This window comes from Bacillus rossius (genome assembly GCF_032445375.1).
Source record: "Bacillus rossius redtenbacheri isolate Brsri chromosome 4 unlocalized genomic scaffold, Brsri_v3 Brsri_v3_scf4_1, whole genome shotgun sequence".
NCBI classification, from domain to species: Eukaryota; Metazoa; Arthropoda; class Insecta; order Phasmatodea; family Bacillidae; genus Bacillus; species Bacillus rossius.
In genome coordinates this window covers 14,455,577-14,482,950 of record NW_026962010.1, presented here as the reverse complement: position 1 = coordinate 14,482,950, position 27,374 = coordinate 14,455,577, and the positions used below count along the sequence as shown (strand labels likewise).

Sequence of the window (27,374 nt, the reverse complement as noted above, 5' to 3'; positions counted from 1 at the left end):
AAAGTTCCCGTTTTGAGGAAAGATTTCCCGCTTTATTCCTTAACAATTCAAAAATTCTTAGTAAGGTAACATATCGGCATTCTTTTTAATAAACGTTGCTCTGCGTGAGACTATAAACTGGTACCAACACATTCTAGCAGAAGTTTCACATTCCTCGATGCAGTTGTATACAATAATATCAGAGATAGCAACATCATAACAGAATTTTCTCATGTGCTTTTTAAGTTGCGATTTTATTTTTATAATAAAGTTGTATTTGGCACTCCAAAATGCTTGGTACATTTTTTGATGTTCACGCACGATATATATAAATGGTTAATGGAGCACAGACGCGGGTCCACCATCAGGACAAAAAGAAATTGAGCTCTTTGCATGCGTGAAAGTTTGGGCAACAGATAGGTCACGGATTGGACACCAAAATCCGTTTCCTAAAATTAAGGAACTGGCCATGCCATATCTAAGATTTGGGAGAGGTTTTGTGTGCTTAGAATGGTATTAGGGTAGAGGTGTAGCATGTTCAACACCTGAACCCTTATTTTCGTGTCTGGGGAAACCAGCCTAAGGAACCGGCTGCCATACCCGAGGGATAGATCTGTCGTTACGGCGAGCCAGAAGAATGCGTGGGGTGAGATGATATGGGGTATATAGCAGCTACTTAATGAACGAGTAGGGAAACAGGAGTACCATGAGAAAACTCAAAACAGTGGAAACGTCCGCCACGTTTCCCACTTGCGCCGGTAATTGAACTCGGATTGCCTTGTTGAGAGCAGTTTTCTGACCTCTTATCCTGCAAACTTTATTTTAAAACATAATTTTTGTTCATTGTTTATTGTTGTGAATCCTCCTACCCCATGAAAAAGTTTAATACCAGAAAATGTACCCCTTTCGTTTGGATTTAGATAACGCCCCCTCCCCAAATTTTCTTTTTTTGAGCTGGATATGTCCTTGCACGAGATATAGAATTTGTCCATAACATAAGGTTTCATATATAAATTTTAAAAGTATAATTTTTATTATTGTAGAGTGTTGGTTCAAGGTCACAATTAAAGAGTATGGCGACTCCTAAGCATAAAGCATTTTGTGTTCTGCATTGTGTTAAGAGTGAATCTGTAATATCTGTTCAACTTGTGTGTTTCGATTAAAGTTTAATTACGATCCCCCATGTGGCAAAAACATCCGCCGATGGTATATACAATTCGAAACGACCGGCGGTATTTGTAAAGGGAGAAGCACGGGACGACCCAAAGTGTCTGTCCAGGATATTGACAGTGTCAGAGCATTTTTCCGGCATAGTCTTAAGAAATCTGTTGGGAAAGCACGTCTTGAACTTCAGTTGCCAAAAAAGATCATGTGGAAGCTTTTAAGACCATGTTTATACATTCGTCTATACAGGTTACATTTGCAACAAGCTTTTAAAGCCAGATGAATATAGTATACATTTTTAATTTTCACTTCCAGTGTTTGTGCGAAAGATGACTTCCTTGATCGTATGGTGTTCAGCGATGAGTCAACTTTTCATAGAAGTAGCCATAATGTTCGTTTCTGCTGTTCATAACATCCCATGAATAAATAGGACACCAAAGAGATTCCCCAAGATTAAACGTTTTCTGTACTGTGTCCCGACCTCAAGTGTACAGATTATTTTGTTTCGCTGAAGCTACCGTAACAAGGGTGGATTTTCTGGATATGTTGAAATAAGGGATTTTCCCCATTTATTACAGGGTGAACCTGAAGAGTTTATTTGGCAACAGGATTGAGACCCTCTCATTTGAATCTCTTTGTACGAGAGTGATTGATCGTCTATGTCCTTGACCGTTGGGTTGGTCGTAATTAAACTGTTGTAATATATGATACCATTGAAACTGGGAAATTCTTTTATATACATCTGGTATTTTTGATAGTCCAAAGACTCAATGTAGTCTCTCTATTGAGATGTAGAAACATGCTATTTTAAAATACAAATCTGTTAAAAATAGGTTAACTTTAAGTGTCCAGCTTTTAATTAATATTATTTCATTAATAAATGTTGGAAGTTTTTATATATTTTATAAAAATCTACCTTAGCTCTGAATTTATAAACTTCTTGTCTCTTGTGAACGAGTAAACGAAGTAGAAAACCTTTTACACTAACATTTTCACTTCCTACCTCTCTCTTCTTTTTTCTAAAAAAAATGTATATTTTTATTTTATTTCATCCAAGTTAAACCAAACGGTAAATTTTGTTCAAGAAATTTAAAGTAACAAAAAAACATATGAGATTACAGGGTTCCAATACGTCTGATGTGGCTGAGGTCTTCTGCTTTCATTCTGAGGAGGTAGGTTAGCGTGTCAATATTTTTAACACTACACAAATTGCTCTTGTACTGCTTAGGCAAATTTGCAAATGTGCTTTTGATATGAAAAACCCAAGGGCAAGAAATATGCTATATATGTCTGTATATATACATTTTCATTGTTTAAGGCTTCTGTCGATGCATTAACTCAGAACACAGCCATTACCGCGTAAGCAAATTTAAGCAATGAAAGAATTTAGTAAAGCTTGCATGAATAGCAATTTCAATTAGTATAAGTTGGTTCACTGGAAATTTTTTACAATATGTTAGAACTGACCGTTAAAATAACCCTATATCAGAATACCACAAAAAATAGTTTAAATGCATTCAAAATAATAAATATTTAAATGTTAGCTACTGAGTTTTTAAATGTACATCCAAATTAAGCCATAACATAATCAGTTGGCTCTTTTAGGGTTAAAAGCTATCACCGAATACTCGAAAGCAAACAATGTGAAATTTTATATACATATATAATTATTTGAAAATATATTTTCAATACTATCCCAGTGAGAAAAATTCAAAGGGAAAAGAAAATATAATGAACCTTCCTCTATTAAGGTCTCTATGAATATCCTCTTACAAAAAATAACACTTTTGACAGCTAACTTGTAACTAAGCTCAAGCTTATAATACGAGTATTACACAAATTTTAATAGTATAAAATAAAAGGTAAAAATTGTAATGTTAGTTTTAAGTGAGTATTATTGTAGCCAGTTTTGGCACTCTAAATGTAGATTTTCGTTTAATCTTCATTAAAAAGGAATGGTTGCTTGTATAAGCTTTTTTACTTCGAAATTTGCTTACTTATGAAGTAGAAAGGATAATAGTTTGATTTTATTTAGGTTAATGTGTATTTTATAACACATAAATTGAATAAAAAATATTTAAATAAATAATTTAAAAACTACGTTTATAAATGCACTAAAAACTATAAAATAATTTATCCTAGCCCCATACAGATTTACAACCCCATACAGATTCCTAACACAAAACATATTGTCATGAAAATTTGTGATGTGAGTTTTTAGTGTCCATGAAAATAATTGTAAGATTTTAAACGAAAGTCTTGGGTCGCATGAAACAGATCATTGAAGCATTAATAATTAACTTAATTCACTAACAATTATATTGCACTGCTAATGTTACAAACTGTTGTGCGAGTTTTCTCAACGACAGCTACTTCCTACATTATTATTATTACATGCGCTTATTATTTTTCGTAGTATTTTCACATGTATTAAAATTCACTATCACAAATATTCATTACTATTTTTATGGGGTTCGGAATCAGTACTGGGTTATAAATCTATATGGGCTAGGTGAAAGGTTTTAAAACATTTAGCGCGCTTTAAAACGTGGTAGATAAATATTTTTATGGAAATAATTATTTTCTGATATTTAGTCTTGTGTCTGTATTGTCATCCAGTACTGATCTATGTTTAGATTTTCAAGTCTTTAGCTCATCGGGAAGTTAGTTTAAAATAAATTGAAATTTTTTTACAGAACAATACAAACAAACTTTGCGACTACAAAGCTAGTTAATGAAAACGTGGGTAAATGGCACGAGTTTATACTTTTTATATAAGCAGTTTCATATAAGTAACCACTTTTCAAAATTAAATCGTCCTGAATAGACCTGATATTTTCTTGTATATATTGGTTTTATAAAGGATTTAACCCATTTTTTCTTTAATGTTACAATATTCGCTTAATCGAAGCCGTGGATGGTAAAGTAGTGAATATTATAAAAAATTGATTTATTCTACTTAAAAAATAATACATATTTTGTTAGTTTTAACAGGGTTTCAAATATCTGCAGCAGCTGCTGCTACGGTTTCAAACGTGCGCGCGTTTGCCGACCTCCCGTCAGTCATAGGTCCCCTTCCTATTTCCTCCCCTCCTTCTTGTGATGTGCCTTTTCTTCCCCTACCTTGCCGGAGCGCTTGCGCAGTGGCGTAGGCAGAAGGCCTTATAGTGTTGGTCCGCCGTCGGACGAGTCTTCTTCTTCTTCCTCAGTCCGTCGCAGCATTAGGATTTTGCGATTCAGCTCCTGCTGAATACTTTGTCTGCGATGTGATAGGTTTGCCGTCATTAATCGCACGAGATCACGAACCCACTTGGTTTTACAACGGCTGCGGTGTTAGTTTGGTCTATGTAGCGCAGGGTAGCCGCTCTTTAACGTTGTTTATAAATTCTTCGTTCACCTTCTTTCTAGTTAAATTCCTGTGTTTTGCTACCTGTAATTAATTGATATTAGTGCGTGATGGGCGCGGTGCTTCATCGTCCAGCGTTGCAAAGCCATGTCTGGTAAGTGTGTATCTCAAGTGCCTTCTCTCCCGTTTTTTTTTGTGTTACGATTCCGTCCGTAATTAAATTTTGTAGTGATCAGTTCCTTCTGTAATGCTTTCTGTTTTGTGTTGAATCTCGCCCGTCTGGGCTATGAAATAAATTTTGCTTGTTCTTGCGACTACGAAGTCGCTTGTTCGTGCGTTCGCTCCGTTAGATTTCATGATTGCGGACGTTTCCGTGTTTGTGACTCATGCCTTTTTACGTGCGTTGCTTGCCCTATTGACCCATGGGTCTCTCAATTGCTGTAAAATTTCACTAAAACTTCTTTTTAATGTTTAACTGTTTTTGCATATTACGCGTTGCGGGGCAATATGTCAAGTAAAAATTGTATATCCATATATATGCATTTGTTCAGCGTGCTGCGGCATTAATCTTTGTATTTCGATAAAGTCATGCTATTCATTGTACGTTATTATTCTGTTTTCATGTTTAATCAAGTATTTGCATTAAGAGGTTTGTCTGAATATTGAAATTTGTTACCTTGTTTGGAAAATAAATAATAATAACGTATAGTTACTATACTTATGCTTGTTCTCTTGTTTAAGATCATTCCTCACTCAGCTATAATGTTCAGAACACCCGACTTTGGCTGTCTAAACCATATTGGCATTGTATTTGTGTGTTTTTCAGCGTGGAAGTGTAGGCTACTGGGACCTAGGTATCCCAGGAGGCTGCATATCTACAGAATGATTATGTTCAAAATTTTTTAAATTACGTTCTTTGAAATCTACTTGCAAAGAGAATGATTAATTTAAGCTGTTTATTTGAACATACCGCATTTCTGATGTCAAAAAGAAACCTTTAAAAAAACAGAAAAAATTAAACATTTAACACTACAAAAACAAGCCAAAACACGCGATGTCAAAGAATGAAATAAGTAGACGGAACAGAAAATATCGTTGAAGGAATTAGTAAAAAAAAAAATTAAAAAATTGTTACACTACAGACGGATACAGTGAGGTAACAAAAGACAAGACAGTAATAATAAAAAAGTAATAAACAACAAAAAAATACCTTGTAGAACACATCGACAAACAGAAGAACCCAGCGTTGATAGTGAACAGAAAAACAACACAGAAACGCATAGGCAAACCCAGCGATGTGAAAAAAAACATACAATCTTGACACCTCGACGATGACAGCGCACACGAACACAATATGCTTACTAAGACAACAGTTGCGAAAATTCAGGAACTTATATCTTTCCCATCCTCAGGCGAAAACCGGCTGATAAAGGACACTAGGAGAAATGGTGGTGTGTATATATACATATACCTGTATGGTACATATAGCTACAGGTGAGCAGTCATCTAATTGGCCGTGCACCTGAGAGATCATGTTATTATCTGGTTTCCAGCTGCGAGAGTAGGTGGTTTTCTATTGTATTTTATGCTTTACTATTTTAATTTATAATTTTGAAGTTAAATATATTGTTATTAAAAAATTTGTTCTGGTAAAATTTAAATTGCATTGAATAAATTATAACTATATTATTTTTCCTTTAATTGGGTGTTCTTACTGTATGAGTGAGGTAGCATTGTCTCAGAGCATTAGTATCGTAAAGACGTTTATTAATTATATATAATAAAAAAAATTATTATAAAGTACAAAATAATTTATTTTTTTGTTACACATACCATTTATATCGTCATAATATTTATTAGTTTTGGTTTATTATATACAAACTACATTTTCCTACAGACATACCTCCGAGTAAATATCTATGTACTGACACGTAATGTTTTTCGTTATGTGAATTACCGATGTTATTATAAATTAATAATCAGAAAAAAATTAATAACCTTATTTGGGTTAACATTTTTTTTAATTGTTCCAATAATATAATTTCAAAATTGGACAAAATGTAATATTTCCACGAGAAATCTACCTACGCCTGTAGGATGTGACGAAAAGGATTTTTTTTTGACGTGACAACGTCTAATAAATCGATGAACGCCGGCTGCACGCAAGAAAAAGTGTCCCGTTACGCACATTGTTCCGTTACGCTGTGTCCCGTTACGCACATTGTACGCTGGCGCCGCATCTATCTCTTTTGCACTCGACTGTTTAAAAAGTAAAGTGGAAAGTTAATGTGGTTTTCATTGCATATTACAACAACAATTTCGGCAATAAAAAGATAATTGTTCTTGCATTTGAAAAATCTGATTACTATTACAATTTCAAGTATTTATTCTTTTATTATTAAAATAAAAATGATTCAATTTTATTCATAAATGTGTGAAATAATTTCATCAATGTTTGGTTATGACGTTGTCACGTTAAACTATCGTCCGTAAACTGACTTTACAGACATAGCAATTTTTTTTTTTTTTTTTTAGTTTCTACTGCCGAAGATATCATACGAGCATCCACAAATAAATAAAAATGGCTTGCACTAAAGAACTGCGATGTTGTTCCAGGTGTCGTGGATCAGGAGGAAAGACTTCCACCTGCTCACGGTCGGCCTCACCACGTACACGGGCGACGAGAGATACCAGGCCATCCACGCGCAGCACTCGGAGGTGAGCGGCTCCCGTCTCCGCCGAGCGAGCGAATCAATTAATGAATAAATTAATTAATGAATGAATAAATGGTATACATGTGTTAGCGTCCCGTCGGCATTCGAAACATTCCTTACTATGAGAGGTGATGAGTAGAGTCCCGGAAATTTCGCGGAATCCTCTGGCCTCAGGATAGAAGTCAAAGTTATAGGTGTGCTCGACCAATGTTTAATTTCCCATTGGTTGATTTCTTAGCGAGAACATTTTGATCCTTGTTATTTGGCACTACCTGATTCGCTTACTTCTCTCCTAGTTGAACATCGTTGGCTCACGGTCGTAGAGGGGCGTGTCCAGATAACTTCGGTCCAATCACGAACACAGTGCGACAGTGTGGAGGTTTGCATTCTAGCTTGCGAATAAATTAATGTGCGAAAATTCCGTGGCTCTAGTGATGAGTAGAGACCTGAAAAATTCGCGGGTTCATTTCGCAATAGGCTAGAATCCAATTACATTTGCCTTCCTTGCTGCTTCAGTGATTGGGCAACAGTTTATCTGAAGGACTCTGGACCAATGGAATACGTTCGACAATAGAAGTATCGAATCACAAGCTTCCCAGTTAACACGTGTCACGAGTTAGTAGCCAATCAGCAGGTGTAATCTGCACAAGTACATAGAGGATCATGGAGTCTATCCTAGAGGTCATTGAATACGCGAATTTTTCCGGTCCCTAGTGATGAGATGAGAATTGAGCAGTGATGAAATAAACGGGCGAGATAAAAGAAGTTGCAACGTCCGCCAAGTTTTCCGCTTCCAGGAAATCCGGGTTGTAACCACGCCGATCTACGTCCATCGCCTTTGACGGAGGCGAGTGATTTTAATCGTTGTACAAGATAAACAAACAGTTTTCGTTAGCAGAACTAACGATTTTTTTTTCTAATATCATGTTCTTACTTTTTATTATTATCTACGGTGTTTTAAGGGTATCCTTCAGTACACAGGGATGAAAGCTACAACTGCAACCCGAACAGTTCCGAAGTTTACCGAAGTAAAATTATGGGTTATGTTAGGTTCGTTCAGTGTAATTTTTTTTCCGGGTGTGTGGTTTGGGTTAGGTTATAACTACAATCAAATGTTGGTTAATGTTATTTTAGCATTATTTTAAATATTATTTGTTCGTAAAATATAAAAATTGCATAATACTCTTTTATTTACGAGCACTCAGCGAACCTCGGAGAACTTCGGAACTGTTCGGGTGTGGCCCTCATTCCTGTGAAATGTACGCTTCCCGTGTTTTAACCTAAGTTTTCTAATTCTTTTAATAACATATTTGTATAAAAATTAATTTTGTGTATATTAAACGTTCGACACGCTCAGTCTTCTAAATGTGATAAAAATACGTGGTTGAAACCTCATTGTCTAATAATGTATGGTGTAGGATAATGTGATAATAATATATAATAATGTTTGCATCTAATCATTGTATAGGAGTGAAATGTATGCGCTTGCTAGTAACATATGCGAAGACACGCTTATTTGAAATGTGTACGTCGACAATATAGACAGCCTCACTGGTATACGGTTGCTTAATACTCTTCCAATAACTCATAATAGTGAATATTGATGCTCCGGGGAGCGAGGGGAGGAGGAGGAATATTGTAAGGAATGAAGTTGACATGAGCTCATAACCCACTGAGAAAAAGACGTGAGAAATTGATGCATATAGTTTTCTTTCATTTGTGACTAAAATTTTGAGTGAGTGGCCGGCACATCCGTCAGATTTTTAAGTCAAAGTTTTACAGACTGTTGGTGGTTCTGCGTCAGCTCATTAACGGCGCTTTAGCAGCACTGCTGCTGCAATCTGTGTTTTCAGCAAACAGCTCGGTAGCTTAAGAAAAATTTTAAAAATGTCGATTTAAGGGGCCTTATTGCAAATGTAAGCGCAGAATAATTTACAGCTGAGGTTTAAGTTATGTGTAGGGACAGGAAAAATTCGCGGGTTCATTGACCTCTAGGATGAACTCCATAGTTCTACGTACACTCGGTCAAATGTCACCCACTCATTGGCTGCCGTCTTGTGAGACGTGCCGGCGTAGCAGCCTGTGATTTTATAAAGCTTTGGTCGGGTGTTTCTCATTGGCCCAGAGTCATCCAGGTGAGTTGTGAGCCATTAGCAGAGGCAGCATTGAGGTATAACTGTTTGTATTTTAGCTTATCGCGAAATGAATTCACGAATTTTTCCGGTCTCTAGTTATGTGTTTATAAATGTCTATGTTTTATGTATTATAAGTTTATATAATTTTTGTGTTAGAGTAGTGTTTGTAGACATCCGAAAAATTTGTCTGATGAGCGATTGACGTATCATCAGTCAAAAGCTCTTACCATAACCAATTTTTCGATGTCACTATGTTAGTGTAAGTAGGATTAACACGCTTTCAAACATATCACTATAATTACATCATTTTGTTTCGGATCGTTAAAATTTCTGTTACGCTCTGCACACTATACTTAATTTATATTGCTATTTTTTGTTACGTTCTGACGACGTCACTGCCTGGACTCCCCTTGTACACTGTTTAGGAGTTTTATTTCAAAACTGAAGTTAGGATATGCTACGTGTTTATGAGTGTTGATGTACATCGACAAAACATACGTTTTTGGGAAGGGTGATTTAATTGGGTTGAAAATTACTTGTTACAACTAACTGCTTTTAAGTTTAGTTCATTTCAAGACATATTAAAAATTTGTGTATATAAAATTATTTTAATAATTCTGTATTTGGACAACAATTAAATAATATCAAGGTTTACAGTTTGAGTTAAATATTGCAGAAAGGATGAAAGAATAGAATCGACATGAACCGGATGTCAAAATCACCGGTTATAAGGGACCCCTCATATTAACACTTGTGTAATGGAAGGAGAAGCACACAGGAAAACACCAACTTCCTTACCTAACGACTGCAAAGTTTTTCAAAGTACTGTTACGAGTGGAGAAAATGGATCCGTAAGGATAGCCAAAGTAATTTTAAAAAGTTTTCTTTTAATACTCATATTTACATTACTAATAATTAACACCCGATTAATATATGATCACAGATCACTAAGCGTCGGTCCAATCCACAGATCACACTCCTCAGTAAAGCTAGGCTTGACAGTGGTTCCCCGCTGGTCGCGCACCTGTAAACACACAGTTCCGCACCACTCGGTCACATACGCACGGTCCCGTCGCGTCGCTCCGCGCCTGCGCCGCTCACAGAAAACGCACTTCAATCAACTCGCCTGTTGAAACTCCCGCGGAGGCCAGCGTCACCGCTTTTATATCCGTTTGCCAACATTCTGGAACTGACTGTAGTATTTGTGATATGACGCGTCATCCTGGGCCGACCCGATACTCGAAGCAACTAGAATAGCGGCCCTTATTCACGCCACTCCACGCGGTAGCTACAGTAAGCCCGCGGAATTCCCAGACCGCTAATGAATAGATAAAAACGCTGAGAAAGAAGGGTACGGGGACAGGGAGTGTTAAGGCCGGGCCGCTCTAATCCCGAAGGTAAGCGCGCATGACGTCAGTGGCCATGCAGGCCCGCCAGGCGTCCGGGCACCTAGCGCGCTTTATGCCCATGCCACCCACATTCGTAACACTCTCCCATCCTTCAACCTGTTTGATCCTAACAGGTAACACATCTCTTATGGTATATTCTCTGAATCGGTCTAACTGAACCACATTCATTCGTCCCCTCTTTCCTCTGTGGATGCGGTAGACCACACCATTAAGCTTTTTTAACACTTCACATGGGCCTCACAATGATGCTTGAAGCTTAGAGCACTTGCCCTTCCTTCTCTGCATGTTGTACAACCACGCCCAATCGCCTTTCTGATAACCAGTCGAGTTAGCTTTCAAGTTTTACATTGTCTTCATTCGGTTAGTCGCTAATCGGAGGTTCTTACGAGCTTGATAGTGTATGAGTGACATACGCTCCTCTAGATAATTGACATAGTCTGTGGTGCTGGTAGGCTCTTAGCGAGGACGGCCGAACTTAATGTCACAGGGCAGCCTCAACTCCTGTCAAAACCTAATACTCGCATTGGTCTGTCCGGTGTAGTCGTTTGTGCCATGCCGTTTCCTCTACCGGTTCTCTCACCATGTACCTAACTATTCCCTCTCGTTGCTGGGTCCCCCACAACACACCTAGCAATTTACCCTAATTTAACGCTTAATAATTGTTACCCCTTCAGCCAATAAGTTTCACTTTAAAATTTTTCGTAAGTTGCACCATGGCAACAGCTATAATAGATTTCTTTGAAATCTATCTAATTACAGTGTATACATCTCTCCTGATATTGCGCGCTTGTTGCATAGCGGGCTGATATTAATAATTGCAAAGACATTTGTTTTCTTCAAGCACTATCGAAACATGAAAGGCATTCGATAATTTTTCGTTATAAACCATTAGATATGGGAGCTACATTTAAATCAATGACGTCAAGAGGCATGAAACCACTGCATAGTTAATGTGGTTGAATAACCAATTTTTTCAGTTAAACATGATAGCGGAATTGCTTATTTCCGGTATTTTAAACGTCTTAACATTACAAGTTTTGGCTATACAAATGTTTTTATAATTAAAATAAAAAATTTGATGCCAGTTTAAGTGTAATATTTTTTTCTAATTTTTGCATGTCCAAAGAAAAATAAAAGTACATATTTACCAAAATATATTATAGTGGTAACAACTTATAACCTCAATTAATATTTATGTTGTATTATCAATTTCACATGTATATTTTCCAAATACCCTACGCTATGTCAAAAAATGTATGCTGCTAAAATGACACGCCATTTGAGTGTTATGTATATATTAATTCGATAACATTGGGTTCGCTTCATAGCACCAACTAAACACACGTAAAAATGAACATAGCAACGGCGTGATAAACACCATGAGAAACGTGTGCGCGTACTCATAGGTTTCGGTATATACAGTCACTTCATTATTATTCGGAGTTTAACTTTACATTATGTGTAAGCTTCTTTCTAAGATTATCTTTATTACTCCGTTGGTTTTCATGTCATATAACGGAAAATGTGAATTAGTAATCAGTCCACAGGATTGTGTGCGTGATATAGGTGACAATGCTAAGCGCAAATACACGCCAAACCTTTTTTTTTGTAATGCTGAGTGCCACTAGGTGATTTCAGAGTTACATGTTATAAAAGGAATAAAAATCTTGCGGTCTTGTTAGCGCTATTATGAATTTCTCATTTTACTGAAATTTTTAATATGATGCAAAAAAACTTCTTTAAGCTTTTGAAAACACGCATAATAGCACCATTGAATATATATATATATATATAAATATATATATATATTCAATGATAGCACTTAGTTGAGACGAAAGAAATCTGACACCCAAGATTGAAGCGGTGTTTGGCTAACTTTTATATATAAATTATTATTACTTAAATAAAAATATTATATTTGAAAGATTTATGCAATGGGAGTGCATGATTTGATGTAGGCTTTTGGACATACGCCATTGCTTAGCACATGTATGTCTGCAGAAGAAAACTACAAAAAACAACACAAATGACAAAAAACACAAATTAAGCAAAAATTGCTGTTGTCAGGATTTAACGCCACACAATATTCCAAAACAGGAATATGGTCAACAAACAAGGAAAAGCAAAGAAAAATGGACTAACAGAACGAAAAAAAAAACCACAAATGATGACAGCACAAAAATTCCGAACCCAAAAAAATTGAACACAACAGTTGAAACGAGACAAAAAACACAGCAAAACGAAAAGACGAAACAAACACAATAGTTTTCAAAAAAAAAAAGAGAAACTAAAAAAAAACCACAAATGATGACAGCACAAAAATATTGAACCCAAAAAATTCAGCACAACAGTAAAACGAGACAAAAACACGACCAAACGAAAAGACGAAACAAACACAACAGTTTTCTTCTGCAGACATACATGTGCTAAGCAATGGCGTATGTCCAAAAGCCTACATCAAGTTAAATAAAAATATTAATTTTTTTTTTTTTTTTAAACGAAGAGACATTAAACAAACAATCTTTCCAATTATATAACCTTTATATTAAATTGCGCTTTTCCGGTACTTAGTATATCCTACTGTCATAAAAAAAATTAAAATTTTATGGTAACTATCCCTGTAAAATTATTTGTATTTATTTATCCAAATAATTATTTAAATCTCATGGGAATTTCTTGCAACACTTTGAATCAGGGACAGTGAACATAGCATCCAAACATGAACGTATTTTTTAAGTTAACCAATACTTGTCAACTAAAATTATTCATTAGCATTAATGAATGATTATGTTACTGGATGAATACTTAACGGCACTGAGCTTTTTTTTATAACTTTTCATTTTTCTTAAGATAATATCGAATAAATGTTTAAATTTTATTCTTATTTATTTTCTGATTCACAATAAATTAATTGTATTTGAGTTGCTAAAAGTATTTGGATGCTTTGTTTTGAACTAAATATCGACAGGACAGAGAATAGGTACTTGGTCCAATAGATATAAGAAGAGCACTATGATATAAAAGTTATTGGGCTCGTTCCCTTTTTGCGATGATTCACCCCCTGCCAAAAAAAACCCATAGAATCAAGAGATATAGGTGTATGAATAAATAAAAAATATATAGGTATCCTATACAGTCAGCTGTGGGTGCCTTTAATTTTATTTTTGCTATCAAAGCGCACGCGTTCCTCCTTGTTCAACCAGCAGCGTAGAGAGCGCTGTTTACACAGTCCCTGGATTTTCCGCATAGAGAGCGCTCCCTTTTATGAATTTAATTTTGCGATTAAAGATTTGGCGAGTTGTAAATGGCAGAATTGTTTAAAAAAAAAACAGTAACACGTACATAAGAATTGTTTGAAGAAACAGTTACACACACAGTATTTCTTTACGTTGTATTTCAACAGTGAGTAATATTTATTTAGAAAATTGTCTTCTTTCACTATCTCTCTCTCTCTGCCGATTTACCCCTTAGAATATACTTACGAGTCGAGCCTTGAATTACCAACGAAGTTTTACTTTTATCACGTGTACTGAGTTACAAGCGCTATTTTTTTGTGTCCCCCGGAAATGTGTGTGTGGTTTTAACAGCGTGTAACAGAACGTAGTTTCATAATTTTCCACGAGAGAGATCAATGAACATGCGAATAACTGCGGGAATTGTAGACTCGCGGAACGAGAACATCCAGCCACCTTTGGGAGGACGTCGCTCCGGTTATGCGATCTGTTAGCGACAAGGGAAGTTCGACAGACGGTGGGGGAGGGAAAAAACAAATATTTAATTTAAGCCTTTGTGCCGTTCGGAGCACGGCGCGGCACAGTCCAGCAAGCACCGTCCGATAATTCGATTGCTGTTTACCGGCTGCGCGAATAATGAACCCGCTCAGGCCCTCTCCCGACGGACCGTGGGCTCGATGCTGCAGAGAGCTGATTAGCAACCCTCGCATAGCCCCGTCCTGTGACGGCGGACAAGCCGGCGAATGCTGTTGCCTTCCTCCCGATAAATTTTATTTCCGCGCGGTCGAGAGACCCTTATGAAAGCTCGTTAAAAGTGTAAATAATTTCTCTGGGAATAGTCAAGTCGTATTTACGAATATTCCATCTCTGTCCTCTCCTTAATCTCCAACTTAAATATAAGGACCGAAATAAGTTTGTTTTTGCGAATTTTCAGCTATTTTGGTATTAAAACTGTTCAGTTTATCAAAGAAAATTATCACTAAGCAGTAGTATACATTAACAGGTCCGGGCACATGAGTACAGGTCGAGGTGTAAGGTGGGGTCAATGACTGACCTACCTCTGACGTCACGGCGACCATTTTGGTGTCAGACTTCCTCAAAAAAACTCAAAATTCCTAGAAATTTCATTTTTTCGAATGAAAACTTCCCTTTTTGAGAGGAAATTTTCGTTTTTTTCCTAAAAAAAAAAGTTAAAAAAATTCGTAATTGGTAATGCCACAAGAGACTTTTGCGTTAGAAAAATTGAAATTCCTTATAGTGGAGGGCGCTTGCACACGCACCGGTATTTTCCCGGTGCTAGCTCCGGCAACGGATCCGGCGGCCGGAGCTGTCCTTGCACACGCTCCGGTTTATTCCGGAGCCCTCTCCGGCAGCGGCTCCGGCGCCGGCAGTGATGTCCTTGCACACGCACCAGCAAGCCGCTAGTTTGGTTTCAGCATCCGCGGTAGAAACATGTGCCCCGTTTGCAACAGGAGGCTGTAGATATTGTACTTGCTACCTATTTTTATTTGCTGTTTTCTGTCCATGTCATGCATGAAATTTAGGTTCCAAAAATGCGCACATTCCAGCCATGCGTTCTGCTTCTCTGTGCGATCTTTAAAACTATCGCTGGTTTTGTCCCACGAACACGGTCTGGTTTCTACCAATTCAATCAGCGTCACAGCGTCGTACCCGAACCCTGCCATCTCACAAGTCTTTGCTGCACTGTGCTATTGTTTTGTATTGTGCGAGCGACTGAGGTACCTGCTGTGACGGCCAGGGCCGAAACGGTGGGGAGGGGGGGGGGGGGCAAGCGGGGCATACATACGCCCCGGGTACAAAGCTGTGGGGGCGCCGAAATCGCTTGCATTATAATTCCTACTACAACTGGTAACTGGTAAAAAGTTTTTCAACTTGCATGCCAGGAATGTCTAATCTGATTATAATATAACGTCTCAACATATTTAATGAACAAGTCTAGTGATTATACGGACTACTTTATGGACACAGTGGGTTCATGCATGGAAGGTACAGTAGCACAGACACTGTTACATGTAGGTATGGAAAATGCTTAAATAGCACAATTTTTCCGTGGGAGGTACCCCGGACCCCCCGCTTTATTGGTGTGGTATGTGCAAAAAAGAGGGGGGGGGGGCATGAATCCATTCATGCCCCGGGTGCCAGAGACTCTAGTTGCGGCCCTGGTGACGGCAGCCCACTCCCCTGCCCAGCTCCGCGCCGGGCAGGTAGTCCGGATTATCGAGGTCCTCTCCGGCTGCACTCCGGCATGCACCCTGCCGGCCCGGACTGCGTGTGCGGCACTCCATAAGGAACTGTTGTCTTGTGAGTCCTCCGGTGCCGGTGCCAACTCCGGCTCCGGTTGTGTCGGAGCGTGTGCAAGCGCCCTTAAGACACCAAGGACATGATCTTGACCTTGACCATAATCTTAAAAATTCTTTAATTATTTTAACATAACATTTCGAAAAAATAAAAGAAATTTTTAAAAATTATTTGTTTACTTCAAATATTTAGTTAATTAATACATCCCGGTCCTCGGTTGAATTCCTGGAAAAAGTATATAACTAATAAATTAATATAAAATTTAAAAAATTCTTAAATAAAATTTCAATAAATATCTGCGACACCCTATTCTAGACACGTTGCATTTTTTGCTTATGATCTCCATTTGGAAAATCCAAAAATTTTACACAATTTATTGAGAAAAATTTTAAAATAAAAAATGAATAATTAAACTTTAGCAATTTTCAAATTCATTAGCATTCTCAAAAATATTAAATTATTATCAAATTTTAATGGAAAAAAGTTAAATTTTTAAAAAATGTGTATAGTTAAATTCTGATAATTAAATTTATATAAAGGTACTCGGTTTAAAAACGGCGAGAGCACTCGAATAATAATTGCGTCATATTCTTCTTCCATGGAACCACCGTATGACTGATCTCCCACTACTAATGCCAAGGCTAATATTACTTCTGACAATATGACGTAATGCCAGCCATTTTGTTTCCTTCGGCGCGATGTCGCAATTTTGAAAACGATATTTTGTTTTCGTCTTTTAGAGTGCAGTTATTATTTATTGCCATGTTGCCAGTCATTCTGACATTCTGTAATTGATAAGGTAGAAATTAATTAAAATTTTAAAAAAATATATGTTGTTTAATGATTGATTCGTACACTCCAGTTCGATTTTTACTGATGCAAAAAATTAATTATAAATACCAAAATATAACCTGTTATAGACTAATTAAACTAATTTAAAAATAAATATTTATTACATAATATCTACTCTATCACAAGAATAAGAGACAAGAAAATTACAAGCTTTTCTCGACATATATAGTCTTCTTTGAGTACGGGGTAAATCCTTTACATGTCTTGACATGTAATTTCACAGTAGTTGCATATTACAGTTGATTATCGCATTTTTTGTCGATTTCGTTAAAATGACAGTAATATATTATTTTCTAATGAATTGCAAGTTTAATGCAGACAAAGACTTGCCGCTTGATTCGGATAAATGAGCAACAGGTCTGTCACAATTCCTGATGTGTCTTTTTGTTCTTCCATAGTAGAGTAGAGTGGGGAAAAAGGACGCACTTAATATTTGGACTCAAATATATGTCATGTTAATAGAGCAAACAATTTTTTTATTTGTAACATAGAACCTATTATCATTCGTGAGTCTAATGAACTAGGTATTAGAACATAATTATAAATATTATGAATGCTAGGATGGGTTTGCCGACATGAAGTAAAAACGTACTTTTGCTCCACCAGTGGGGCAAAAGTTCGCATATTACCATAAAATTGTAAAAGAAAAATTTAATTGTATAATTTATTTAGATTCATATGAGTTTTACTTAAGACACTAACTCATTACAATTTAACACTAATAACACAGAAAAATAGATTTAAGTGGCAAATGTTAGCATGTTATCAGCTTCAAAAAACAGTAGGGCTTATAATGTATTTTAACAGTTATCATAAATAACATCTTTCTTTGCCAGAACGATTAAAAATTGTGAGTTTTTTTTTTTTAAACTTTTTATTTCGTTGAACTCTATTTTATTGGTGCACAATTTGTTTTAGTAAACTTACTAGACATAATAATTTCCTTACTACGGGATTCATACTTGTTTGAGTCTTTTACGTAGAGTGGCCTCTGAAATGCCATAATCTGCAGCTATTCTACGTTTAGAATCTCGTTATGAAGGTCTCTGTTGAGCTATCGTCAAAATCTTTGGAGTAGCTACACAGCTTTCGCTTCATTTTCCTCTGATAATTCCTGCAAAAAGAATGGTTGTCTGTAAAGTCAGTTTACGGACGATAGTTTAACGTGACGTCATAACAAAACATTGAGGAATTGATTGCATACTTTTATGAATAAAATTGAATCATTTTTATTTTAATAATAAAATAATAAATACTTGAAATTATACTAGTAATCAGATTTTTAAAATGCAAGAATAATTAATTTTTATTTCAGAAATTTTTGTTGTAATAAGCAATGAAAACCACATTAACTTTTCACTTCACTTTATAAACAGTCGACGAAACAGTTCACGTGTAGATGACTTGTAATTAATTTTAAAACCTGACGTTTAGCTATAAAGTTTAAATATAATTATGAACAAGTTTTCATATAAATAAACTGTAATCAAATATCTATCATCAATTATATGAATTACCATAATTTTTCACGTTAAACTATCGTCCGTAAACTGACTTTACAGACAGCCAATTTTTTTCAAATAATAAAGTTTGAATGTTAACAATTAAAACTTTAGTCAATGTTTAGAAATGAAATCGGACGCACAGGCCAATCGAGTGGAAGAGAGATAGATGCGGCGCAAGCGTACAATGAGCGTAACGGGACACAGCGTAACGGGCCAATGTGCATAACGGGACACATTTTCGTGCGTGCAGCCGGCGTTCATCGATTTATTAGACGTTGACACGTCAAAAATGATCACATTACTATATCTGAAGTTTAAAAGAATAAATATAAGTATGTAAATAATGTTTTAACATAACTATAAATTTAAATGGTATTACAATCATTACTCACAATATTTTCGAGGACTGTAAACTACAGATGTGTATGCGGGGTAAAAGTTCGCATTGCGGGGTAAAAGTTCGCATTGCGAACTTTTACCCCTCTTATACTTGCGTACTTTTGCCCCCGCAATACTTCTCTTCCATTTCCCGGAAGTGCTGCTATATGTGGTATGCAATGCGAACTATCTGATACTTTACGACACTCGGGAAAAACCACTTTATCAAACAGCCTAACGAATTATTTTCGTACACTAACTCCTTTCTTGATAAACTAGTTCCAAGAAATCTAAATATTACATCAGTATCATGAAATACAATATTTACCTCATGGTTTTGATGCCGTTCGTACAAGCCAGCTGTTCTTTCGTGTAACGATGCTCCACCATGACACCTTTAACACCAACTAAGGTTTTCCAATATAATATCAGTGGGAACAAATATACCAGCACTGCGTACTTTTACCCGCCGCGCACTTTTACCCCACTCTACTCTATATAAACTGACTACAACACCTGTTTTATAGATATTTAATGCATTCAGTGTTATTGTAACAATCAAGTATTTTGTAATCAAAGCTGTTGAAGATTTTAATGTTGTGACATTACTTAAGAGTCAGGTGACGGAACACCTTTATTTGAAGCACCATTTATCGATGACCCTGATAATGTTTACATCCATTGTTCCACTGCTGAAGACACTGCAGGCAATAAAATCTTCTGCTCTGATGGAACAGTAGGCACAAATGTTATCACCGTTGCGAACATGATCTGCCTCGTGGCCGCAGTCGTCGCCGTCGGGATCTGTGGAACTGTCAGCAACGCTACCATCGGCAGATATCTACTGTTTACAACCTCCTCGGGTGAGAATGGCAGTCAATGAGCTTTACATAAGTTGAAAAAATGCAGACGTTAACCAGTAACTTGGTCGCAAACAACAAATGGAACCAAAACGGGGTGCGAGGAATTGTTTTACACGCAGCGTTGTTGACTGCAAACTATTCGAAAATAATTAAAAAAAAAATGGTTGCCTGTAAACTCTGTTTACGGACGATAGTTTAACGTGATAACGTCGTAACAAAACATGATGGAATGATTGCATAGTTTTATGAATAAAATTGAATCATTTTCATTGAATTATCACTATTTTGTATGGATACAAAGAAGGAGTGAAATGAAATCTACAATTTAATTGATAAATTTAATTTTATTTGCACTCATTAATTCAAATATGTTAATTACTTTAACGAACAGATTATTTTAACTATGACTTTTATACATGTTTGCTATATAACTTCCTCCAATCTGTGTTATTCTGTTAAAGAAGGGACGATGATAGGAAAAGTAGGAAACGAATGGGAGTGTTTCAAGTTTAATGTGCCTCAAAAAAGTCAAATCGTTGGTTGTTCCAATCGAGTGTAAGAGAGAAAGATGCGGCCGCCAGCTTACAATGGGCGTAACGGGACAATTTGCGTAACGGGACAATGAGTCATCTTTTTTCGTGCGTGCAGCTGGCGTTCATCGATTTATTAGACGTTGTCACGTCAATAAATGCAGGTCCCTACTCAACATTCTCCCAAGTTCGTGGATCGGCACGTTAAAGTACTCAGGCTGGATGACCGGCGTGCTGGAGCCACCACACCAGTAGGAGCTGGTCCGACCAGTCAAGTGGGCCGCCCCAAGTGTCGTCGCGACGACCAGGAGAACCAGGAGCGGGTCTGCTCGGCCGAGGGTTGGGTCAGCTGCGCGGTGTGCGGTGTCGGTCTGCGAGGTGCCCAGGTGGGGCGTGGAGTAGGGAGTAGGGCGCGCGCCGCACCAGGAGCAAGTCCCCCAGGTCTAGCCCTGCGGCTCCGCCAATCCGCGTGCACGGTCCGGGGGAGGTAGGGGGAGAACTGCCAACGGGCCAGCCGCAGGTATTTCGGCAATTAGTGCCGGTCCCTACGAGGTAGGGAAGGCTTGGAGCGCCCTACAGCGTTATTAATCACCTCAGTTCCTCTCCCCTTCACAACCATCGCCGGAACCCCCTCACCCCGCACCACTGCCACATTCTCCTTGACCGACGGAACAATTAAATTAAACAGCTCCATCGAGCGCGGCGGCGCTTCACTTTGAAGTCGCTTCGACCCTGCAACATGGCGGCTCGCCGGCACACTTGCACGGGTATCCGCTGTGCGCGCTTTTCTTTTGTGCAGAGCTCTCGCGCATTCCTCCACCCACACTTCGCCCGCCACGCCACGCACGTATCATCATTTTGCCAAGTTAAAAGCCTCAAAGGTGAACATTACTCGCTTGATGTGAAATACGGAAACTATACCTAAGTCTGTAAGATTTAAGATGGTAAAAATTCGCTAGGCTTTAAATATTTGGTTTTAGGATTGCAAATTTTATCGTTTTAGGTCTCAAATGTTACATTATTTAAATATCCGTGCATTGTTCGTTTAATTACAGAATACTTCAGGTATGGAATCCTCGGACGTTTCTTAGGCACCAGGTGTCTACGCGATATTTTTTAAGGAAAAATTATTTTTGACTGAAGTCATAGTCGGCATTAGTCAGTCACCATCTCGCTCATACAAAAGGTTCCTGCCTCCATATGGCATTACAAGTGAAGTAAAGGCATTTATGCTTTATTTTTACATCTCTTCTCCCAACACACTGTCATTTATCTCACTGGAAACATCGATACGACTAACTCAAAATGATTAAAAGATGGGTAGTTAGCGTCTTTGTATCAACAATTTTTCTTAAACGTATTTTGCGGGGACGATTGTAAAGTAGGCAAAGTTCCGTAAGAAAGGCAACATTTCGTTTCTTTTTTAATATACATCTTAATATTTTATATTAATTATACTATAAAATTAAAATATATATAATATTTTTTTTATAATTTTTAAAAAAATTATTTAAACATATTATTTTAATGTACCGGTTATTTTAATACATTATATATTTTTATTGACATTAATTAAAGTGCAAATTTTCTGATATTTAGGTGCTTAAGAAAATACACTGGTGTTAAACGTAAATTATTAAATATATTATTCTTAAAATACTATCGAGAGTTCGTGAATTTAAATACAGTATGTTCTGTGTGAAATCACGATATTATATTTGTTGATTTGAAATAAAATTAGTTGTTTCGGAGTATTTTTGGTAAACAATCATACATTTCATTGTTTACATCAGCTAAATTTGATAGTTATCTTTGCAAATCATAAACCAATATTGCACCGTGCGAGGAGGACAAGAATATATATGTATGCGTATATATAAGAAAAATACCACTAATTGACTCACTGACACACTCATAACGAATTCTCCGGATTTATAAAACCCACAGAGGTTTAGAACGGATTTTACGAAAGTCAGCTACCAAGGTGTGTTGAGGAGCGTTTTCAGCAATAAGTTGTACCAAATTTCATTTTTACGCTTTCTTTGTCTCGGTGGCAACAGCTATTGAAATAAAATATTTGTAAATACAAATTTGACTTAACAGTCTCTTCATGATGTCTGGGCAACACCGGGTTCTCGAGCTAGATTAACATAATTTTTTTTCCATTCAAATATTAAAACCAACATTGCTAATATACTTTTACTGGTTATAAAATTTAAGATAAAAATTACTTAATAATTTTTGGACAGCAAAATATCATAACTACAAAACAAATCACAAAAACAGTGATAAAGATAATAACATTAAATCGAAGAAAGAAAGTCCCCGGTACCTAATTACTTATACCAGGTTATTTATTGTCAGTGCCCTGAATGCTGTACTTGTATAAAGTAAAACATTTTATTTATTTAGTTGTTGTCAGTACTCAAGATGCTTTGGAGTAGAGGTGACGGAGCTTAGTCCGGGAGCTCGATGTAAGTTGCAGAAGAGAGAACACAACTCGGGAAGGTACAGGGGAAACAACAGATGGTGCACTCGAACTGTTACTGTTGAACCCTCTGCTTCGCACAGAGTAGCACAGAGTTAGACGCAATACAAAACAGAAAAACGTAGAATTCGACGCGTTCGTGAACTTTAGGGGGTGAATTTTAAATAACGATCAAGGATTCCACCAACCAGTAATGTTTGTTAAGACTGTGCTCAAGACGTTGTGAAGTAGACGGAGACGGAGAAGAAGCACAGACGCACAACACAGAATATAAGCACATTGGCTCGTAGCACAACACTCCAAGTAGACGTCTAAACAATCACATAACCAGTAAACTACCCGTAGATTTTCTAAAGACTTTCGGGAACGTTTCCCGAATGTGAGTGACAACATGTTAGATGACTAATTTTTTCACCGAACTGGCTACCATGCAAGCAGAGCAAGTGATAACGGCGGCTAGGAAGCACACTAGCGACCCCGAATTGCGGACTGATACATCGCAGGGCTACGAAAGTATTCCTGGATGTCACGCGCAGCTTCACTGGGGAAATTTTAGGGCTAGAGGGGGAAAAATAGCGTTGGACAGTAACACATTTTTAAACTGGATGCGTGAACTTATGCAAGCGCGTTAGAAATTATACTTACTTGGCGTAGTAAAAATCTGCCTTTAATTTTACATGCAAATAAAAGGACTGGAGTGATATTATAAATACGGTAATATATTCATATAAAAAATAAGTAAATTTTCAGTATTCAATATTAATAAAAATACGTGTACAAAATAAGTTACTTATTTTAGTGAAATAATGGAGGTAAATTTTATTTAATAATGAAAATCAACAAATGTGCTTAATATTTAATCTTGTTTGATAAACTTTTTATTTTGGAAATAATAATGAGCGATTTATAATGCAAATTAATAAAAAAATACGGGAACATAACCTCTATTATATAAATACATTTGAAAATTCACTTAAAAATGTTTATACCTATACAATATTTCTATCTCTTATTTTCTCAATATATGAATGTTTTTAAATTATATGGTCCACTATTCAATATCAAACAATGAAGTAAGAGATTTTAAAACACGTATAATTTTTAATGTATTTGACCTTTTTTTCGTAAGTAGCTTTTTTCATCCTATGAAGGATTTTTTTTTGCATGGTGCGCACGCATTGTAAAAATTTACTCTTATTATTGTTAATAACGCGCGTAATGAAGTATAACTTAAAAAAAAAAAAACAAGCTGAGGAACACGTAATGTTCAGGCGGGAAGTTTCTGATTTGCAGAAGAACACTCAGACGCGCGGAGAGCTATAGGGATTGGCGGGAATAGAGTACAAGTTGTGTAGAGGATGTTGCGGCGTGGAAGTGGTGTATTACTAGGGCCGGGACGAAGACAGGGTGTGTTGTGCTGCGCACTGTCAAAACGAAAAAATTTGCTACCGATTCCTGGCAAGCAATGCAACTTTGTGGCCGAAGTTATATCGTAATTCAAAACTACGAATTCAACTAAGTTAAACACAATGTAACATAAAAAAATATAAATTTGCCATAAAATTACCTAAACGTTACACACAGTTTAGATTCAGTATATTCACCTCGCTCAGGAGGACAACTTTAGAAGAATTAAAAATTTAAATTTCAATAAATTATTAAACATGTAATTAGCTGCTGTACAAAGCTATTCTTCATATTTTAGTGTAAAAAAGTAAACAATTCATTGAATTATCTTTTTTAATGAAAAAACCCATAAAATGCGTTTTATAAAGTTTATTATTTTCTGTATTGCTTTTTTGAGAATTTTTTTGCTACCATAAAATTTCATGGAAATTAGTTAAAGGAAACGATTTGTTTACGGTTTGTAAACGCTGTGTGCTCTTTATGAACTCTTGATTGAAATGACAAGAGAATAAAAGAATAAATTTGTAAAACAAAAAATATTAATCAACCCTAATAAATCGATTTATGACCACCAATACATACAATATATATATTCTAATTTTTAATTTATTTAAGAAATATACAATATTCTTGCCTAGAAAATTACATATTTTTAGCCTGTTAAAAATTATTATAATAAATAATACTAGCTCAAAAAAATAAATCAAGAAATATTTATCATATATGCAATTTATTAAAAACATTGTGTTCTAAAACAAATAAAATTATTTGTCATTAGGTTAAGAGACCTTTTAAAATTCTAGTAAGAACAATTAATACTACATAGCTTGTATTTCGGCCAATGTTAGAGTGTGAATGTTATTATAATGACCAGTTGAATAAAGATTTTTTATTTCATTTCCTTTTATTACCATTTGTGGTTTTTTTAAATAGGCTATATCTATAACAAACAACCGATAAAATTACCGTTTCATAAAATACTTCCTTTTAAAATCTTATCCTTTAAATTTATACAATAAACTGTTAGTGTTTGAAAAAATTGTTTTTCGGTTGGAAAACAAGGTTTGTACATTCCAAAAAGCTGCATGTTAAAAACTCTTACCGAGCTAAGTTTCATGTGCATAAGTCAAAAACGTAACTTAAAAAAAATGATCATAGAAAGTAAGTGATTTTTTCATATGTTTAAAGTGTCTAGACGGTCAAAAACCAATGTGTATTTATTTCTCTGTGTCAAAAGAAATTGGCAATATGAAAGTTCGACCGGAGTGAAATTATAATTAAATGTATTTGTGGTACAATCGAACGTAAAAACGGTACATTATTACACACAGAACATATAAGTTTCCCGATGCACATAATATGTTATATTAAAAGGTATTAAAAGTTTATAATTGACTTCAATAGTTTCAAAATTATTGATGTACGAAATTCATCTTGGTTATTGAAGTTCAAATTTTAGGTACTAGGGAAGCCAAGGAGTATTTCGCAAGGTAAATTACTATAAACGAAGATTCTTTGAAGACGCGTTCTCTTGCACAGCTCGTATTTGGCGGTATAATCTAACTTGCAGAACTAGAGACGTTAAAGTTCCCTCGCAGCTATCACATGCGGCGCTTCAGCACATAATGGGAGTTATACAAGGGGCAAGGCTTTCCAAGCATGCAATAAAAACTTCCACCTAATACATATGTACCACAAACTAAAAACGAGTAAAACAACAGGAGTAGAAGCGCAGCAGGTAATTAAGTTCCTCGTTCCCCAGTTGGATGGCACAAAGTTATTGCTAACGTGTTCTAAATAAAACAATTTATTTCTTAAGGTGTTGCTTGCAAGAGTAAAGTAAAAAACAGACATATTTTTTGACTTGCGTGAGTGGACTCTAAAATAGGTCGAAAAAGAATATTTTTTTGTGCCGGTATAGTGAGTAAATGTGGCCTCGTATAATACAAATTAAAATGTAAAATAATAAAAATATATTGAAAATATTTGATCGCATATAGTACAGGAAGTTCAAAATATAGATTATCTGATATTTATATTAATATTTATACTTTAAACCGAGCGTCTGACACAGAATGGTGTATTTGTGCTTAAATAATGATAAGCTATATTACGTTAAAACGTTAATGTTTCCGGGTCGCGCACTAATTTAAAAATGTCGTAATTTTCTAAGTAAACTAAAATAAAAAAGGAGATTTTTTTGTTCTAATATTCTCTATCCTTTTTTATTGAACTAATAAAATATATTTAATTTTTTTTAGATGGGTGTTTATTTAAGGAAATATGTTGTAAGCACAATAAGAGTTAGAAAATTATCATAATTGTTTTACCCATTTATTGGATATATTTAATACCGCAGGAACTGGGCAAAATAATTTATTTTTGAGAAACGTTAGAAGTAAATGGCCACAAGAAAATGTTATTACACACGAATGTCTTAACATGGCTCAGCAGTGCATGCACAGTAATAATAGGTCTACTTTCAGAACATTTATATTAAAAGATACCAGACATAGATTATTTTTTTTAATTTTGGTGAACTCTTAGCAAAAAAAAATTGTACTTTATTTTTATGTTTCCGATGGAAACCATTTATCTCCTCTTAATAGCTCCGATTTGTGTCAAAAAGAATATATATAAAAATAGATTCGTACTAGAAACCATTGCGAACAAATAAATTGTTGCTTTATTTCTGTGACTTTCAAGACTAAAGAATTAATAATTGTTTACTCAACTTTCCTTTTGAAGTTTTTCTAAAATAAATTTCGACAGTAATGCAAATTGCGAAATGAAGTAAATTTTTAAAACTTAGATACATTTTTTTTTAAATTTTTTATTACAATGGGAAATGATAAGCCTAAAAAAGGTACCAAACGAGACGAAAATATGCTGACAGGTAGAAGATAGGAACACCACCAACTATAAGTAACGCTGGGATCCAGTCTCAAAAATACTATTCATTTGAGATTTATAGATAACATTTGCTTAGTTAAGAAGTATTATTCTTCACCTGGCAGAAAACTGATCATCTTATCTCATTTTATCAGTAATT

General features: G+C 35.8%; 1 protein-coding gene across 1 annotated transcript in view; it reads left to right on the top strand.

Annotated features, from left to right (window-relative positions):
• LOC134541724 (tyrosine-protein kinase-like otk) overlaps positions 1-27,374 on the top strand; it is a 144,919-nt gene that overhangs the window by 55,471 nt on the left and 62,074 nt on the right. The window contains exon 3 of the mRNA XM_063385371.1: positions 7,106-7,207. Within this exon, the coding sequence (XP_063241441.1) occupies positions 7,106-7,207 (102 nt within the window). The remainder of the gene's footprint in view (positions 1-7,105; positions 7,208-27,374) is intronic.